This window comes from Falco naumanni, chromosome 1 (genome assembly GCF_017639655.2).
Source record: "Falco naumanni isolate bFalNau1 chromosome 1, bFalNau1.pat, whole genome shotgun sequence".
NCBI lineage: Eukaryota > Metazoa > Chordata > Aves > Falconiformes > Falconidae > Falco > Falco naumanni.
In genome coordinates, this window is record NC_054054.1 from 70598154 (window position 1) to 70617932 (window position 19779).

Consider the following 19779-nt stretch of genomic DNA (forward strand, 5'->3'; position numbering starts at 1 on the left):
TTCCTCTTTACTGCCTTAAGACAATGATCCTCGACACTAGCTATGTTACAAACTACTTTTATTTCTGCCCGTCAGACAGAAAGAAATCAAGTTAGTCACATGAGTGCAAGCCTACCTTCACACAATTCACCCACAGGATTACAAAATTAACCGTGATGCCCAAATACCATAAAGTTTACATGAGATTCAAAAAATGTCTTTCCAGCAAGCCTATCTCCTCAGTATAAGTTTAATACATACAATTTATGTCTGCACCCTGCAAAATATAAATTCTCAAATTATTACCAGTCCGAAAATAGGACCAAACCAGAGAGTTACCTGAGCACCCATTTTGAGTCCTCCTCTAGCAGACAGCCCTCACAGAAAATTTTAATGTAATTACTACTACCTTTGACCAAATGGGTTGCTTCCTGGAAATGAAGCAATTGGAACTTCTGTATGTTCTGATTCTTGCAAACAGATTTACCACACCATATATACATACCTACTATACTTTACTGTCATTGCTGTATATTCTCACTGTTGGATAGAAACAGGAAAACCAAGTCCTTCTTGAACCAGTTCTGCAACAAAACTAACCCTTACCTCATTACAGTCAGAGAACCTGTATAGTTCAAATTTACAGTAAAACTCAGAAGCTTAAGGGGCACAGAACAGGACCAAGGAATGATGAAACGTGCTGGTTTTTTACATGATCAAGCTCTTCACTGTTTGACCAAATCTAAATAACCAAATCTTTACTTCCCTCTTGAATATCCAAAAAAAGAAAAATCTTAAAAGAAAAAACAGGCTGAAGATAGCATAGGTTGTATCGGGTATGGCTGAGCTCCATAGCAGCCCTCATAGTGCTCTCTGCTTTGTATCAGTAGCTAGAAATGTGGTGATAACACATCAGAGTTTTGGCCACTGCTGAGCAGCGCTCACACAGCATCAAGGCTGGCTCTCCAACATCTCCCCTTGTCATCAGTAGGCTGGGGGTGGGCAGGATCTTGGAAAGGGACATAGCCAGGATGGCTGACCCAAACTGACCAACAGCATATTCCATACCGTACGACATCTGGTCAGATATAAAAGCTAAGAGAAAGGGGTGTGTGTGGGGTGTGTGTGTATGCATTTGTTATTTACAACATCTGTCTTTCACAGCAACTGCCACACGTACTGAAGCCCTGCTTCCTGGGAAGTGGCCAAACATCGCCTGCTGATGGGAAGTAGACAATAACATCTTTTATGTATGTGGAAACAAAGGAAAACAACCTTTGCTACTGCTTTATTAAACTGCCTTTATCTTGACCCACAAGGTTTTTTTCCATCTTATTTTCTCCATCCAGCCCTGTTCTGCTAAGGAGGGGAGTGACAGAGCACCTGCCATCTAGCCAAGGTTAACCCACCACATAGGTCTGTCACCGCCTTCTTTCCACATACACTTTATTACTGTCTAATCTAAGATTCCTCAAGATACAACAGTTTAACATGCTACTATATGCCACCTGCTCACCAGTAACTGCTTGCATGTTTGGTATAGATATGAAATAAAATGTGCAGTCTTACATTTCCTCCTCTGAAGTGCATACCTCCCATGCTCCATCTTACTTACAGATTATTCTTAGTTATATAATTACTAGTTATAGTTTACTGCTAGAACTGCACAAACAAAACCACAAAAAAACCCTCACTGCTATCAGAAGAGGCAATCCTACACATTTCTACTATACAGTTGTTTATACCCATTCTGGCAACTTATTTTTTTATTCACCACTTTGATCAACTCTCCAGCCTGCTTTGCCTTGCAGTTGCCTAAGCACTTCAGTTGACAAAAGGGAAAATGAGGCATGGAATAAATACAAACCTCTGAAATTAATGAGAGAGGAAGATGGCCACTTGTAGCAACAACTATGGCTTAGTCAACATTAATATTCAGTTGAGATCATGCGTATACTTTTAAAACAAATCATCTGAATGTTTTAAAACCAATCCACCATTGTTTTTATATCTCATAAAAAATGAGAGTTTTAAACCTCACCAGGCTTTGCTTCACCTTACCAACTAGCCGTAAAGCACATAAACCGCATACCATTCAGACGAAAGTAAAGCCGAACAACGTGCTTTGGAATTGCACCTAATGTTCGCCACCTTCTAATGCCACAGGGTGAGACTACAGCGAGTTCAAAATAAGCTCCCTCTAATGTATCCTGCATGTCTGAGGTCCTTAGCACCTACTGCTGGCATGTACAACTCCCCCTCTGTATGGAACACTATTTACCAGTGTGGAACTAGCCTTACAGCATCTGGGAAACTAAGACCTGAGAGTGCTCGCTGACTTGGCCACAGCCACTCAGTGCTAAACCGCAGGTAATGTGAGCATGCATCAGAGCTCCCACTCACTCTTGCATGCTTGTGCCAAAGCAGGTTCCTCAAGTAACACGGCTACTTTCAATTCATAGCTTGTACAGACTGTAATGCTATATGATCCTGTAGTCCTTAATGCATTTATAGGTACCTGGATTGGCTAATTAGGACTATAACAAAATGAAACACTTGTTAAATGAAACACTTATTACGACATTAAAATTCAGTGAACAAGACTTTAACAATATAATAAGAATATAAATATCCACAAAGAAACCATATTTGAGTCATTTTCAAGAACTGACAGTTGCTTAAATATCTTATGACACTTTTCATCAACCTGATCTGCCAGCAAGAAACATAAAACGATTAAAAAAAAAAAAAAAGAAAACAGAAAAAAAAGAGGAATTTACGTTTGGAAACACTCCTCTAAAGACTCCTACTGCTTTAATGAAGACTTAGATTCTTAACTATAATTTATTCAGTACTGGATTGTTTCAGGCAAGCTTTTTTGTTTGTTTTGGGTTTTTTTTTGCTAGGTGAGTGTGAAAACTTTGCCCTTTTCAGTATACTGAGCAAAATACACTTTTGGGGAGAGTATATACATTTTGGCAATTTAAATTTTACAGTGCTCATCTGTGACATAAACGTGGCGATAGAAATAAAATAGTATAATTGACTTCTATGATAGTTTAAATTAATGTTCAACCCTTGATTTCTGATTAAAAGCACTAGCTTTTCACAAGTCTCCAAAACATTAAATCCAGTGAATGACTTGTCACAGCTTCAAAGGATAGTTCTGCCTTTTTATGACGTTATTTAATATATGTTTTAAAGAAGAGGTTGTGTACAAGATTAATAATAATACTGATTATTATACATCTTCCACCATGAACAGCATGGACTTAACAGAATGTGGGAGTACAAAATTTCTGGTATACACTATCTGCTTGCAAGCTAAAGCCCAAGAATATGGATTGCCATTTTAATGAATTCTATAAGCTTTGGCGTTGAAATACAGGCTGCAAGCTTGCCAATGAAACAGAACTGTTTTTAAACTCCCATAGAAAACCAACTGACAATAGCTTGGCAAGAGCACTACAAGAACATTAAAATGAAACTGTTCTGAATGTACCCTGTAAGCAGAAAATATTTCTGTTTCCAAACTGATAAATGTAGGATCTGCCTCAAACTTCCACAGAAAATATATTTTCTCCAGTTCAATCATTACAGACTCTTTCATGCATTAAAGGCCAAATTAGATTTGGCGTCCTCTAAAATTGTCAATCTTGAACAGGGAACAGAATTTATAAGGGAAAGGAACAAATTTGGAAGTTTTGATGATAAGATTATAGCATTATAAAAACAGAATGCAAGTATGAAAACCTTAAAAAGTTTTGATTAAAAACTGGCAAAATTTCCCCTGACAGTGCACAGCAACTAAGCTTCATTGATTAAATAGAGTTATTCTGACATACTAGCCTGGGGAATCAGCTTAAGTGAAATGCTCTAGTAGCAGACATCGGGGCGGGGGGGGGGGGGCGGGGGGAGGAGGGAGGAAAAAAGATTTATTGAGTTCTCTGCATTTTTATTGGATTTTCTAGATGATATTGAACATTCATTCCAAGCAAGATGTTTTTAATTCTTTGATTCAACCTTTATCGAATTTTCAGGTAACGTATCCCTACCTCCTTTTAAAAGTACTATTTAAAAGATTCAGAAAAAAATTGACATGTAAATTATCTTTAGATATTAAAAGTAAAATTAAGCTGCTAGAAATTACTTTCTGGATATAACTAAAATCATTTAGACACTCATAAAGATGTTTGTGTGGTCTCTCTGGTTTACTTAAAGGCCTAATCAACTTGCTTTGAAATCAAAGTGAATGGAGACTCATAAATCACACTGATTGTTTACTTCAGTTTCCTGAACAAAAAAAAGGCATTTGAAAATTAAGGATGATCAAATAGTTATTTTTCAGAGGGCTCTTTTTATATTTTTTTTAAGTCGGATCTAAAGTTGTAAACATCTTAGAACTGATTGAGCCACCTTCTCTTTTAATGCTCAGTTAAACTGAGCATATAATGCAAAGAACTTGTTCAAGGTAGATATAGTCCACTCATACACCATTAACTATATTGGCCACCTTCTAAATTTTTTTCATACATATGCTCAAGCACACACTCCTGGCTACCGATACATGATTATAGGTCATAACTAAATTCTGTGAATGCTACTGCAAACACTTCAAAAAAATCTCAGTAACAAAACCTTTGTGAAACCACTGTGTGATGAAGGATTTTCATAGCATCACAGAACAGTATGGTTTGGGCGGGAAGGGACCTTAAAAATCATCGAGTTCCTTTGATGACTCCATCGAGTGGAAGGCAGGGACGCCTTCCACTAAACCAGGTTGCTCAAAGAGCAAATTCATCCAGCCTGGCCTTGAACACTCCCGATGATGGGGCATCCAGAACTTCTCTCAGCAACCTGTTCCAGTGTCTCACCACCATCACAGTGAAGAATTTCTTCCTAATATCTAATCTAAATCTACCCTCTTCCAGTAATAAGCCATTAACTTGTCCTGTCACTACAGGCCCTTGTAAAAACTCCCTCTCCAGCTTTCTTGTAAGCCCCCTTTACGTACTGGAAGGCTGCAGTAAGGTCTCCCTGGAGCCTTCTATTCTCCCCGCTGAACAACCCCAACTCTCTCAGTCTGTCTTCATAGAAGAAGTGCTCCAGCTCTCTCATCTCTGTGGCCCTCTTCTGGACCCACTCCAGCAGCTCCATGCCCTCCTTATGTTGGGAGCCCCAGAGCTGAAGGCAGTCTGCCAGGTGGGGTCTTGCGAGAGCAGAGCAGAGGGGGAGAACCGCCTCCCTTGACCTGCTGGCCACGCTGCGGGCGCACATTGCCGGGTCATGTTGAACTTCTTGTTAACCACTGCCCCCAAGTCTTTCTCTTCAGGGCTGCTCTCAATCCATTCTCCACCCAGCCTTTATTTGTGCTTGAGATTGCCCCCACCCATGTGCAGGACCATGCACTTGGCCTTGCCCAACTTCATGAGGTTTGCATGGGCCCACCTCTCAAGCCCTGAGGGGCACCTCCATACCCCTCTGAGTTACCTACTAATATCACCTGTCACCTTCTCTTAGTTGTGCTGATTGTTATAGGGGGAGCAGATCAGGCTGCCTTACTCAGCTCTAGTGTCTCTCCTGATGTGACAGGTCTTTCCTCTTCAGTCTGCAGAGCAGTGAAGTGGTTCTGCAAGGGCAACTCAGGCTTTGGGGAAAGTCTCTTCCTCCTAAGGGCTACTTGCTGTTGTAAGCTTCCATTCTTCTGCATATTGATTTTATACTGAATACTTAATATTCACCAAATTTCCCACCATTTCTTTTTAAAATTATTTTTTTAAATCTTATTTTTAAAAAGGAAGCTAATCAAAGTCAGAAGATACCTGGGTTTTGCTGTTTGTATGGTTTTGTTAAAAAAAAAAAAAGTGATTTCTGTCAGTCATGCATATTACAGTTTAACAAAGAGCAAGTGCCCACGTCTTTTCAATCACATAAATCTTAATAAATCAGAGAAACACCACACTTGTGGGCTTCTGCTATAAGTACTGCTTGTTTTCATTTAGTTCCCACTATCATATCAGCATTAAACTGCTTTGAAGTCTATACTGTATTTAGCCTTTCATTTTTACAGAAGACACTGGCATTACTTAAGATGGGGGCTTTTATTTTCAGTCCTCAAATAGCTCTAAATGGTCCTTGTTCAATTCAATCCAGGCATATTTTTTTCCTTTCAGCTATTTAAACTGTAAATGTTTAATGAATAAATGAAAATGATGAATAATAGAAGGGTGTACTATATGAATGTATATTTTAACATATATTATTCAATTTCCTAAAAGTTCAATTCATAAACGCTATTCCATACATTTTTCTATTTTTAAAAAAGCTTTTATAATGTTTTGTATTTTCCATTAGAATATAAATAATGCTTACTATTTCAACCACACCTCTAATCTGCTATTTAAAAAAATAAACAAAACCCCACCACTTTTTGTTGAATACAGTCAAACTTGAATTGTTTATTCTTCATGAGTTAGCATTCCCCCATGCCACTGAGAACAACTAAAAAATGTAGTATTTGGGGGGGGGGGGGGGGTGTATTTGGAAGAAAGTACAATGATAAGTAGCGAGTGAAAAATATTACTTCATTACATTTTAACAGGAAAATAGCTTGCTTTGTTTGAGAGACAGAACACATGCATGTCCTCAACACTGAGAAACTTGGCGGGTAACGTATGTTAAGGCATGAACTGAAATGTGTATTCACACAAGGACTTAAATAGATTAGAGAGCCCTTGACAGGATCTCAGTGAGGTCTGGAGGGACAATATTGTTTATCTTTTAGTCTATTTCTTGTAATAAGTGTTTTACCTGGTTAATATGGTATATCTAGAGTAGGGGATCTTGGATCAGGTATTAGTTTCTAGATCCAGTTGCAGTATTCAGTTGCACCTTAACTTGGTGTCACAGCAAAACTCAGGCATCCATGAAAAACTTGAAGATCTTCCTTCTCACATCTGATGTTGGTTTCCATAGAAAGAAAACCCAAGAATGCAAGCTGGACAAAAGCTGTAGTACACTTCAGCAGGAAGACCAGGCACAGCTATTAAGTCACTTGGCTGATGAGATAGGTGTTTTCCTTGTGGTTTTAAGAGGTTTTGCTAAATAGAGTAAGATGGAGAACCTTGTAAGAATGTACTCTCCTCATTCCTTCCAAATTCTTTACCCTAGTCATGTGCAAAATCAGGAAACTGCTAGAACATGTTTCACAAGGGTAAAGAGAAGAACAATAAATGCATACAGGACCTATGGACTTCAGAGCTACAAGAAAACTTTTCTTCCTCCAAAATAAAGGAATGAAGAAATAAAGACACCTACTAAAATACTCTATTGGAAAAGGGGGAAGATATTTGCCGTTCTTTTCTTCAGCTATGAAAACCCACAAGATTCAGCAACTCACTTGAAGTTTACCAGTACATACAGAGAGAAAAATACAAAACTTGAGAAAAGATATTGCATTTCAGCTTCATAGCCTTACATTAATTGTGTCTAGCTCTTAAACAGAAGCAACAGCAGTTATGAAAATCCCTATTTCCTTTTTCTAAAGAACATCCTTAGGCATATACAGACATAAGCACATCACATTTACCACACACAAATGAAACATTTAAAATGCCAAGTCACCAATGAAGTTTTAACAATTTTTCACCCTTTTTTTATTTGCTTTTCTTTTTTGATTTCCTTATTTGAACACTGTATTTATCAATAATAATAATGAAGTATTGCAGTATGAATCTGTACTTGATATAATCATAGAACTCAGAAATAAAACTATAAGGTAGTATACATCAAGACAGCTGGACATGCTACAGACCGCATTTCCAAGAGAAGCCCACTACTCTAAGTATCTGAGGAACCCACTACTGCACCGACCACTGGAAAGGTGGAACATACACTTGTAAAACCATCTCCTTTCATCTCAGCATCCTTTAAGAGCTTCTCTGGACAGGAAAGCTAAGCCCTGCACTGCACATTACAAACCACCACTATGTCCAAACTCTGCACAGATGCTCAAAGACTGCAGAGTTGAATAGGCTTTGAAAATAGGTTTGTTTTTTTCAGTTAAAAGCAAACATTACTATTACTACTATTTATATATTTATTTTTACTTAGTAATAAGGTCCTGGGTTTGTAGCACTAAGACATTCCTAACTTGGGTAACATTCCTAGTTTTCTATGTCATTCCTAGACAAGCTGTTTAATTTAGGACATATTATCTTTCTTCCTTTTTAAAAAATATTATCATAGTCTTAAAGAGAGTAATTCAGCACCAAGACAACAAGTTTCAATGGACCATCATAAATACCAAAAAGATCAAAATCTTTCTGTGCAGCATCCCACCCAGAGGAATTCCTATTGCTACAACTATCATATTCTTTATCTAGATTTAGTTTTGGGTCTATCTGCACAGCAAAGAACTGCTATACAAAGACTTACCCTTTGGGTTTTTGCACACTATTACAGCACCCTGAACATTTGACTCTTTCCACCCTCACCAGAACTACATTTTCTTTGCTTAAAATAGTATGGGACCTATAATTAAGTGTATTCACAACAATTCTTGCTCTGACCTGACAGAAGACACAAATGTATCTTCTACATGTGCCTCAACATTAACAATAGTTTTCCAGCATTCTACATACACATAAGAGAGCTACAACTCTACCAATCATGTTTAAGTCAGTTTTTATAAACAGACAGCAGAAGCAAGTAATAATAAATGAATAAATAAATCTATTTTTATCCTTTTCATGTTTTGTTCCCACACAGGTTGAAAGGTACTGCCCTGAAAGTTCTCATGCAGCTGATCAGTTAACATTTACTGCAGACCTGCATATTTTCAGTATCTGCATTACCTATCCAAGATTTTACTTTCAAAAGACTGAGTACTCACAAACACACCTGTGGTAAAATGCAACAGTAATTCCTAAGTATTTTGAAAAGAAATCCCAAGTATTTCAAGGAAGGTAAACAAACAGGCTTTTAAAAAACATGGACATTTAAGAAAATCTATTCATGAACTCTCTGTCCCACATTTTCAAAAAAGCTCATCTCCTGAAAATAATGGGAACTACTTGGCACTACATGCTCTTAAAAAACCTTGGCATCTTTTCAATAACATCTGTCACTTATATTTTTGAACTACACTGATACTACCTTCATGATCAAAAAGGAAGAAGCTTTCCTTTCCTAATCGCAATATACATTACTGTGTACTTCAGGGTTAAAATACTCTGAATCAATGCTCAGATGGTATACTAGTAAAACATTGCTCTCTGATGAAAGTATCACTGAATGCAGATATTCCAAATTGTCTATACTCAGACAGTAACTGTATTTTCTATAGATGTTTTGAGTTCTCATTCACCATAAAAGCAATTTCAAGATACTGCTAAAATGATTTATACTTACTGTTGTAAATTTGTTTTTAATAGCATGTAATATTTGGCAATAATGAAGCATCATTAGTTGGCAATTGGTCATTTAATAAAAATGACTGCTCATCACCCCTAAGTTTACAAGGAGCAATGAACCATAGCCACAAACTGAAGCTATTTATAATCTCCTGTATAAAGTTGCAAGTTATTTACAGCTGTTAAGCATGTGATCTGAAAGCAAAACAGTGCTTTCCAGACTCAGCTATACCTCTGCTTGAACTATCTCAACATCAAAAATGTGTAAGCCTTAGTTGTACACAAAGACTCACAAAAACATTGAAAAATAAAGTAATGATGGGACTGCTTAAGACTAGTTTGCTTTAACTGGCAGGCCTGCAATTGCATCAAATTATACTCTGTGGCTTAGTACAAAGACTCGCTTTCTTACTATACAGGGAGCCAATAAACTCTAAATAATAATCAATATTATCACATGAAATAGGTCCTAGTTTAAAATTTAAATCCTGATATTTGTGACTCTTATCATCTTCACAGTGGTTTCAAAATGCCTAGATATTTAAAATAACATTCTGAACTTACTACTTTTGTTTACATTTAATAAAACCTAGCTGTTTATCACAGATCACATTGTAATAGTCTGATTTTAATTTATACAAAAGGTTAAGTCAACTTTATTTTTTAATGATAGCCAGAAATGACTGGACCTTCCAGGAGGATATAATTATATCACAAGCTATTGCTGCTGTTTGCATTGTGGCACTTAAGCTTACTAGAGGAGTTAAAACATTCTTTATTACCTACAAGCAAAGAAAGGAGTATATAAGCTAACCTAATGCTCAAAGACCAGCTTCAAAAGATACACAGACAAGAAAATAGTGACACTTGGACACAAACATTCTTCTTTTCAGAAACTGAGATTACTGCTTTTCCACCATTACCGTGGCATCAGTGATACAATTTTTCAAATGTGAGTGGTAAATTGCTTGCATGCAAACTTCAGTAATCACTGCTTGGAAGAGAAGGGAGACCAGAGAGGATTATCATTAGGAAAATGCCTTAGAATCAACTTTTGAACCTGAATCAGCAACCCAACACTTCTGAGGACAAATGGTAGCTTTGTATTAATCATAAGGTACTTGAGTTTCAAAGCTTAATGGATCCATTTTTCTTCTTCCTTATGCAATGTATTTTTAAAATATCAAAATCTAGTTTCTAGCCACCACTCGCCTGAAAATGGTGTGCCTGGAGTACACATTGGAATAATTTCTTTACCCACAGTGAAGATCTCTATTTATACATTCTAAGGAGACAGATTTCAGCTTTAAAATATCTGAATATTATATCTTTGTTTCTCACTGCAGAAATACCAAAATGTTTCATCAATAACAAAAAATAGGAACTTCCTTTCAGAATAATAAGACTGTAAACAGATGACAGTATCTTTTTGCAGTACGGGCTTCTTTGACACTCAAATTACTAATACATTATTGGTAGTAATATTAATTATTCATATTATGATGTTATTGCTGAATATGCTTCAAAGTTCCACCACTAGACCCCTTAGATTTTGAATCAAGTCATGGTCTGAGACCTATTTTGTCCCTGAAAGTGAAAGGGTTTAAAATATTTTAAGGTTATTAAAAATCCAAGTGATCCCCAATTCTCAGGAAAAACAAAAGTCAAGTATTAGTTGTGTCTATTCACTGGCCAGATTCCCTCACAGAACATCTGTCATATAAACACTGCCCCAAAAACAATTGGATGCACAGAAATGTACATCATGTAAATAAAGAGTTCACAATGGAAGACCTCAGTGCTGATATTTATGTTCATAAGTATGGAGAGGAGTGACAACTCAAACACAGCATAGCCATTTGCAAGTTATACTGCCACTACCTCCTACCTCAAGTGAAGACGGATGTCATCGAGGATCATGCATAATGGATATTTTATTTCTACTAGGTACAGCATGTTTAATGGAATTTGCATAAAGGAGTTTATCTAGGCTACAGTTTCCTACAAAGTACTGACAAATAACAAGTTTGTCCCTCACATCAAGTATCCCAAACAGGTTTCAGATTTGTGCTAGACAAATCCACCCAAATTTGGGCAACCCACCCAAAGCAACTTCAATACCTCACTGCTAGTGTTTCATCAGGAGAAAACAGACCTCTTCTCACTGTGGAAAGAAAGGTTTGGTGCCGCAGTAAAACTGCAATAGAGGGGTCTATGCACTGAGGACCCAGGTGACTGAGGCTTGTGCAGAGCAATACATGAAAAAAAAATGACAGAGACAGATGATGACAGAGTAGAAGGCCAGCATATTCACTGCTGGCTGAACCTACAGTTAGTTGTTTCCCTGCCAATGTGTGGAACTGGCTGCCAGCAGCTGGGAAACTAGACATCCCTCTTTGGTGCCCTTATGTATTTGCTCAGCAATTACTCCAACAATTTCACATGCATACTCTGAGCTTGACTGCCTTTATTCAACAAAAACCAGACTTTAAACTGGATGTCCCCAGCCCATGCACAATTCTATACCATCATTTATACAAAATGATCACTAAGCAAACGTCTGATTATCAGAATACAACTGACCAGTCACATCTAGAAATATGTTTGCCTAATAACTGGGATAGTACATGCATATTTAGAAATGCTGTTAAACATGTGGTTTTGCTCATGCACACTACTTTTTTCTTTAAAGAACTGTGAAATACTGCGAGTCTAGATAGAAAATCCTACCTGTCAAAGGCTAGGTAGTAGTAAAACAACTACATCCATTTTACAACCAGCCTTGGGCAGAAATCAAAGCAGTCCTGAATTTTGGCATTTTATCTAAAGCGAATGTATTACGCAACAGTTGGGAAAATCGCTTTGCCTTTCCTCTCTAGTGTTTTCATCTGTATAATGAGAGTAGTAGGTAAAGGTGGGTTGCAATGCTAACGTCATTAGAATGCTGCATTTGATAATTAATATATTATATGGTTACTTTGATGTTATAAAAGGATATAAAATATTAGTTACTCTGAAAAAACCTGCCTTGACATCTGAAGTAGTCATTTAAAATGGTGAACCAAAACAGTAAACCAATGCATTGAGTCACCTTTGCAGTCAAGCTTTCAGATCTCTCTTTCTTGATTCCTCATTCATAAAGAAAGGATAAAACATCGTCCCATCTAATGGAGGAGTCACAAAGGTAAAGCTGAGCTCCCTGTTGCAAGCATGTCAAACCTCTGGCATCTGGCTGCACATCTTTCATTTCCCCTTTAATAAGTGCCCAGCTTTGCTGTCACTGGTTTGATTTATGTGTTGCTGAGCCTTGCAAACGCACATGAAGAAAACAGGAGCAGTAAATACACAGTATTTCTGTGAGTAAGGAAACATGACTGGGAAGAATGAACACAGGGACATGGAGTCAGGGGTTTCTGGTTCTGATTCAGGACTGCCTCTGTTTTACACATGACCTTCGTAAGTCATTTATCTTTTCATCAATTTTTTTTCACCAGTAAATGGGATGATAATACAGCCCAATACTACCAAGGGACTAATGGAAGGTACAGTAACAGTTTTGAGGAACATAAGATAACGTGACAAACACCCATAAAAACATAAATAAGGAAATGAGTATTTTTGTGCAACATCTAGCAAGGTTTTACTGTATGGTATAAAATAAGGCTGGATCCTGAATGCTGAAAGACTGGAAAAGGATGATCAGTTTTTAATTAATACCACAGCATATGATTAGCCAGTTGAGACTATCCCAGAGTGAATATACAGGTAGGACAGAATTAACATTGCTCATACAACTTTTATTCTTTCATGTCCTAACTTTCCAGTGCCAGACTTCCCGCTCTTCAGAAAAGTTACGTTCTGTACTGCAAGACAGTAATAGACGCATTGAATGCTACTTGGAATTCAGGGTTATTTTCAAGGAAAAGTTATCTAAAACTGCCTTGAGGTACCAGGACCAGCTACCTCAATAAAAGCTCTGGCATAATTTGTCATGAAAACTGGTAACATAAGCTGAAATACCAAAAGGAAAAAAAAATTTTTTTTTGGACCAGCCATGCTAACTGGGTATGCACCCAATAAGCACGCAGCCTTATCAAGAAAAAGCAGATAATACCTCAGGTAGGTTTCTCCACTCACCAGCGTGACACTGGGACGACAACCTGAGGAAGCCAAGGCACTTCCCGGGGAGCAGCGCATCCCATTTCTCCACAGGAACCTCACTGCCACACCACCGCCACCGCCCCTCACCGACAGCCCGCCAGCGGCCCCAGAGGAAACCACCGCACCTGCTCCCGCGGGCATGCCCTCCTGCTCGCCGACCCCTCACGAAATCACTCCTCACCCACGAGGCCTACCTGGGCACGGCTCTGGCCGGGCCGCAGCCCAGCCCAACCCGACCCGACCCACCTCCGCTCGCCCCCGTGCCGGGCTGGCGGCTGTGGCGGGGCGGCCCCCGGCCCCTGCGCCAACGGCTGAGGCAGCGGGCGGGACGGGCGCGCGCCCACCCTCACACCCCCGCCCAGCCCCCCCCGCCCCTCACCGACCTGCCGGCCGCATGGCGCCGCCGCCGCTCCTCGCTCGGCCCCGGGTCAGAGCGCGCCGTCCCGGCCGCTGAGGTTGCCGCCTCCGGGCCGGAAACGTGGGGCCGCCCCCGGCTCCTCCCGGCCGTGGGGCTCCGCTGCCCGCGCCGGCCCCCCCATATTCCCGCCGGTGGGCAGCGCCTGCGCCCGGCTCTTGGTGGGAAGGGTGAGGGGACCCTGGCAGTACGCCCCCCGCCCCCGCCTCCCTCATTAGACGCCGGTCGAGAGGCCTCGGCCGTCGAAGTTGGTGGGATGCGGAGAGAAAATGAGAAGGCAGGTGAGCCTTTCCAGCTCCGCAGAGGGTTGGGTTTAGTGCGCTGCTGCACCAGGGACCCCAGGTCATCCCAGGGACCTGCCGCCTTGCACAGAAAGCCCGAGGGCGGAGGGCACCTGGGCAATAGTCCCCAGAGATCTCTGTCGTAGTATGGCAGTCCCTGTGCCCTGCCGGCAAGGTGGCGTGATGCAGCGTTGAGTTAGTATCTCTGTGATAACTGTGCCATATATTTATTTTTTAATGTGGCACAGAAGAGAACCAAAATGTAAAGAAGTAAGATGAAGTAGCCAATGAGAGAGACTGCAAGCACCAGCTCACTGCTGTGCTGTCTGCAAAATTTAGTCAGGAGCCATCGATCAAGGTAGCGTCTTTCAAGTTCAAAATAAAGGTTTGACCCACCACGAGGAGCCGGAGTTGCCCTTTAAAATAGGACTGCAGGAAAACTGAAAGTACTTTCTGGAAGAAAGAAGTGTTGAGCTGGTGTCCAAAGGAAGCAAAGCTTAACCAACTGCACTTTATGCATGAGTATGTGCTTCTCGGCCATCTGAACATCCTGAAGTGTTCCCCTTCCCTACCAGAACTTTAATGCCTTGTGACTGATTTTATTGAAATTTATCAAAGGTTTTAGAGATCTCAAAGGTGAAGTGGCTAAGTATAAGTTTCAGGAAGATGGGTGTCCAAAATAGAGGAGACAAATGTGCAGCTCTGCCTGAAGGAAAGGCTGCAGAGTGAACTTCAAGCAGTATTAGAGAAAGGAAAATCCACATAGAGGCAGTCTTTAAACCTTCCGTTTGCTATCAGCCACAAACCACACAGCTGCAGGAGGCTGGACTTCAGTCAAAGAACTGCTTCTGTAAAGCCCTTGCACGCTTCAGGGCCTGTGTCCAACTGAAATATGTAAAAAACTGAACCATCGTGAGCTGTTCCTGTTTCTCTTCTTGCACAGGTAGATGATACTTGGTTTTTTATTTGGTATGTGGGGGTTTTTTAGTGGGGTTGGGGTGGGTCAGTATGCTTTTGCTAATGAGTGGGTAGTTTTGGTGAATTTCTGGCCTGGCCTACCACACAGAGGAAACGAGAAAACCTCTAGCTACGTATATGCAGGTGTTGTGGTTTAACCCCGGCCAGCAACCAAGCACCACACAGTCACTCGCTCACTCCCTCCCTTACCCAGAGGGATGGGGATGAGAATCAGAAAGGAATGTAAAACTTGAGAGTTGAGATAAGGACACTTTAATAGGTAAAGCAAAAGCTACATGAGCAAGCAAAGCATCACAAGGAATTCATTCACCACTTGCCACGGGGCAGGCAGGTGTTCAGTCATCCCCAGGGAAGCAGGGCTCCATCACACATAATGGTTACTTGGGAAGGCAAACACCATGATGCTGGATGTCCCCCCTTCCTTCTTCTTCCCCCAGCTGATATACACAGCATGATGTTCTGTGGTGTGGAATATCCCTTTGGCTAGTTCAGGTCAGCTGTCCCAGCTGTGTCCCCGCCCAACTTCTTGTGTTCCTCCAGCCCTCTCCCTGGCAGAGGGACTTAGTATCAACATTACCAAGCAACAACTAAAAACATCAGTGTCCTATCAGCATTGTTCTTACACCAAATCAAAAACACACCACTGCACCAGCTAAGAAGAAAATTATCCCAGCTGAAACCAGGACAACAGGAAAAATCCAAACTAGAACCAATTGTGTCAATCTACAGATGCATCAGGAGGAGCCTGGAATACCTCCCATTGTTCCTTTCTGCTCATTTTTCCCTTCATGTTCCATTCATTGAAGTGACAAGTATCTCGACAATACCTCATTCCAGTACTGTATTTTTAGACACAAGGGACGCAGCACTAGAGCGTCAATAGTCTTGAGTCGTGAGCGGGATGAACAGGTATGAGATATAATTGAAGAACCAATATGTCAAAGTTAAACATTTGGAAATATTGTATCTGACTATTTTGCCAAGACAATAATGATTTCTGCTTCTTAAAAGACAGATTAGATAATGTGGTTGGAAGCAGTTGGGATGATTTAGCAGTCTGAAGATGGTCTTCACTGTAGGAGTAAGAATTCAGAAAAATAGAAAAGATAATTAATATAAATGTATTTAAAAATAAAAATAACTAAAATGAAGCTTGGAACTCTGTTATTCTACTAAACCGAAGCAAAACTAGTTTTCACTGGGTGTTATGATGAAGGGCAAAATGGAATTGTGATAAGCCAGTTCTTTACATTTTGAGAAGAAATAAAAGTAATCCAGCACTGTGGAAATGAGTCCTAAAAGGAAGAATAAGGTTTGTCCTACTCATATTTTTAAACCAAGAACAGGCAGGCTTCTACTAGTCATAGAAAGATTAGCCATCAGCAGAGTCCAAAAGCAAGAAGCTCTGCTCCACATGGAGGCCTTGCTGGAGCATTGGTCAATGCGTATGGCACACACGGAGGCTTGCAATGGTATGGGCAAAATGTTTGTTCTCATCTGGGGGGAAGAAGGAACTGTGGTGCTATGTGTAGGATGATCTGGATAAGGCTGGAAGGGGACCACCTAGGACAGGTTACTGAGAAGATGAAGACAGAGATGGAACATAATGTAGGAGCTGTGTTGTTAGATCACAGTTTAAAGGAGGATAAAACTTGGACGGGATTGTAGCAGTTTTAAGGAGGACTGCTTGGTGTAGTGTAAATCATTTGTCATGGTACATGCACTTTAACCCCTATCTGATGATGATTAGGCTGGATGTGTTGGGTCTGTGCTTTTAGTTGAATCTGATTCAGCCTTTGCTACTGAGCTGAACTAGTGTTCACTTGAATATGGTTTTCCTGAGCTATGGTGCTGCCACCACAGCTTTTGAGACAGTGATACTGGCCTGTCCGGGACAACAATAAGAACAACAGAGGTAACAGTGAGCGTGGTGCTGGTCAGCTGGACCATTTGCAACTCAAGATAGTATTAGGCATAGGAAGGCCTACAACCAGCAGCCTTATTTTTAAGAACAAAGGAGGGTTATTGCCATCAGTTTATACTTCTTCCTATACCAGCCCAGTTATGAAGGTTTTTTCTGATGAGGTGTAATGTCTGCATGTGACTAGATATTACTGCCAATGCCATTTCCAGCAAATACTCCTGCTGACAAAATAACTTTACTGTGAAGTCTCTCATGTTGAGGTCTTCTCTACAAGCCCAGCAGAAGAATTAGGTTTCCCCAGTTCTTTAGCTTCCTAATCACTGCACTTTGTATGTGTCATGAATTCAAGGAATTTGTAATTCACACTGGATGTGTAAGAACACTCACTGTTTCTAGGCAAGGACAAACTAGTTAAATTATTAAGCAACCTCAGTACTTGTCATGCAGCAGTGCTATATGAGAGGGAAAACAAACAGAAAACCCATGTTAAAACATGAAGAACATGTCTTGGGAATTATGTCAGTGTTGTGTCCAAGTTGTCTGGGTGTGCTTGATATGAATTTCAAGCTTCAATTTTAATAAATTTACTTCAAGTATAAGCTTACCTCCAAAGGTCCTAGATTCGTGGCACTAATTTGGGGATAATTATATACTTCTAGAATGCTTTTTAGCTTTGGTTTCTCACTGATATTCTCAGAACTGATTTCTTATTAATACTGGTTTTCTTTTTCCTTTAATGAATATACTGCTGTTATTGAAATAGTGGCTTCTGGACTGGATATAATTAATATTCAATACATTGCCAGTATAATTTCATGCATATATTACACATTTGTTTCCTACAGATCTGCTAAATTTGGAACAGCTTTTTGTCTATTGAAGAGGCTGAAGTAGTCTTGGAAGATTTATTCACAGTTCATTATAAACTCTTAATTTTATCTGCAGCTTTCATTGTAAAATTCACTGATAATATTTCTAGGTTATACAACAATGAAAATAATATATATATAATCACTAATACAAGCAGTTGGGACTATTGCATTTCGCAGGATACTATTTGGTTTTGTATTTTAACGGGGGTCTGCATATATGTGGGGTTTTTTAGATACATGCTGTCATCATGTTAGTTTATCTGCTTGTGCACACAGATACTTCATTTCAGACGTTACTATAGGAATTAACATGGAATTAGCTGAGTGTCCACTCTCGTTAAGTCTAATGGAAAAAAAGAAGAAACTAAGTACGTGATATATTTCTAAATATTGGTTAAATCTTATGAAGGGATATCAAAGTGTTAAGAATGTAACTCAGTTTGTATGATAGCTTTCAAGGAAGCAAGAAAATAGTGCTTGAGACCTTCGTTTTGTTACTGAAGTCAATGCCTGCTAAAATAATAATAAAGAAGATCTAGAAGGGAAGATGAATCCAAAAGAAAATGTTACTGTATACAGTAACACTGTCAGTTAAGGAAAAAATGGGTCAAGTGAGACAAATTTAATAGCTTCTTTCTCTAGTACCATTATGATTAAATTGACTAATGACAGAGGTGAAATATAAGAGAATATAAAATAGGTGCCCTGGAACATAAAAGCACTGCCAGTATGTCATAAAAATTGTGTCATTCTTTAATTTCATTCTTAAATAAAAAAAAAATCTATTGCCTTCCATAGGGTCCTTGGTGGTCACAACAGGGTTTTATGTAGTTTTGAAGAAATTCAGATACAAATCCACACACAATCTGTGTGGATTTAAAGAAAAAAAAGTCTCTTCACAAGTGTAACAGAGCAGAAATGAAATTCTTCCCCCCCCAGAATAGAATCTCATGTACCTGTTATTGTGATTTAATTTTTGCTATGCATGTACATGTCACATCAGTCCTCATAGATTTTGCTTAACAAAAATCTATGAATTAGGTGACATTTAATCCTTCAGTGGCAACAAACTGAATTAATGCGTGTTGTGATTAGAGATCAGTTCAAATACTGTTTATAGCATAAGAAAGTCAATGCCACAATATAATGCTATATAGCAAACTGCTCTTACATACTTAGGAAGGTAATACCTGATGTGTCTTGTCTATGCCTTATGGTAATTGTTGGTAAATATGAATTTTTAATGTCTGCCATCATGGTTGTTTTATACCTTTATTTGGAAATCTGTATTGAAGATCTACACTGCTAATAAATCACTTGATGCAGTGCCCCACAGGATGCTAGTAAAACTGAGATTGAATTGATTTGGACTCAAATCCTACTAGATAGACAACAGAGTGGCTTATGGATTATAAGTAAAGCTTGGTCATAAATGAACTGCTGGTTTGTCTTCCCATATGCAACCCCTAACAAAGGAATGACTGGAAAGACAATTAATAGTTGTTGAAGTCAGTTCAGATCCGCAGTAGCAGAATTCAGTGTTTCTTTGCTTCACTGAGAGTGTAACTGGATGCATACATACTGGATTTGTTAGACCTAGATTACTCACAGTCTTTGGCCTGTATTCTTGGCTGATGCAAGTCAGGTTTATTCCCTGTTCAGTCTTCTCAAAGTCTGTGGACATACCTTCCCATACATCACTCTTTCTTCCTTTCTATCATATTGTATGTTCCTTTCAAATTAGTAAAATATCTGC

The 19779-nt window shown here is 39.4% G+C and overlaps 1 protein-coding gene across 1 annotated transcript in view; it reads right to left on the reverse strand.

Annotated features, from left to right (window-relative positions):
* The window catches only part of BANK1 (B cell scaffold protein with ankyrin repeats 1), a 163571-nt gene extending 149562 nt beyond the window's left edge, over window positions 1-14009 (reverse strand). Inside the window, exon 1 of the mRNA XM_040598660.1 lies at window positions 13937-14009. Coding sequence (XP_040454594.1) covers window positions 13937-13949 — 13 coding nt within the window. The 5' untranslated portion in view covers window positions 13950-14009. The remainder of the gene's footprint in view (window positions 1-13936) is intronic.
* Between the last annotated feature and the right edge of the window lie 5770 nt (window positions 14010-19779).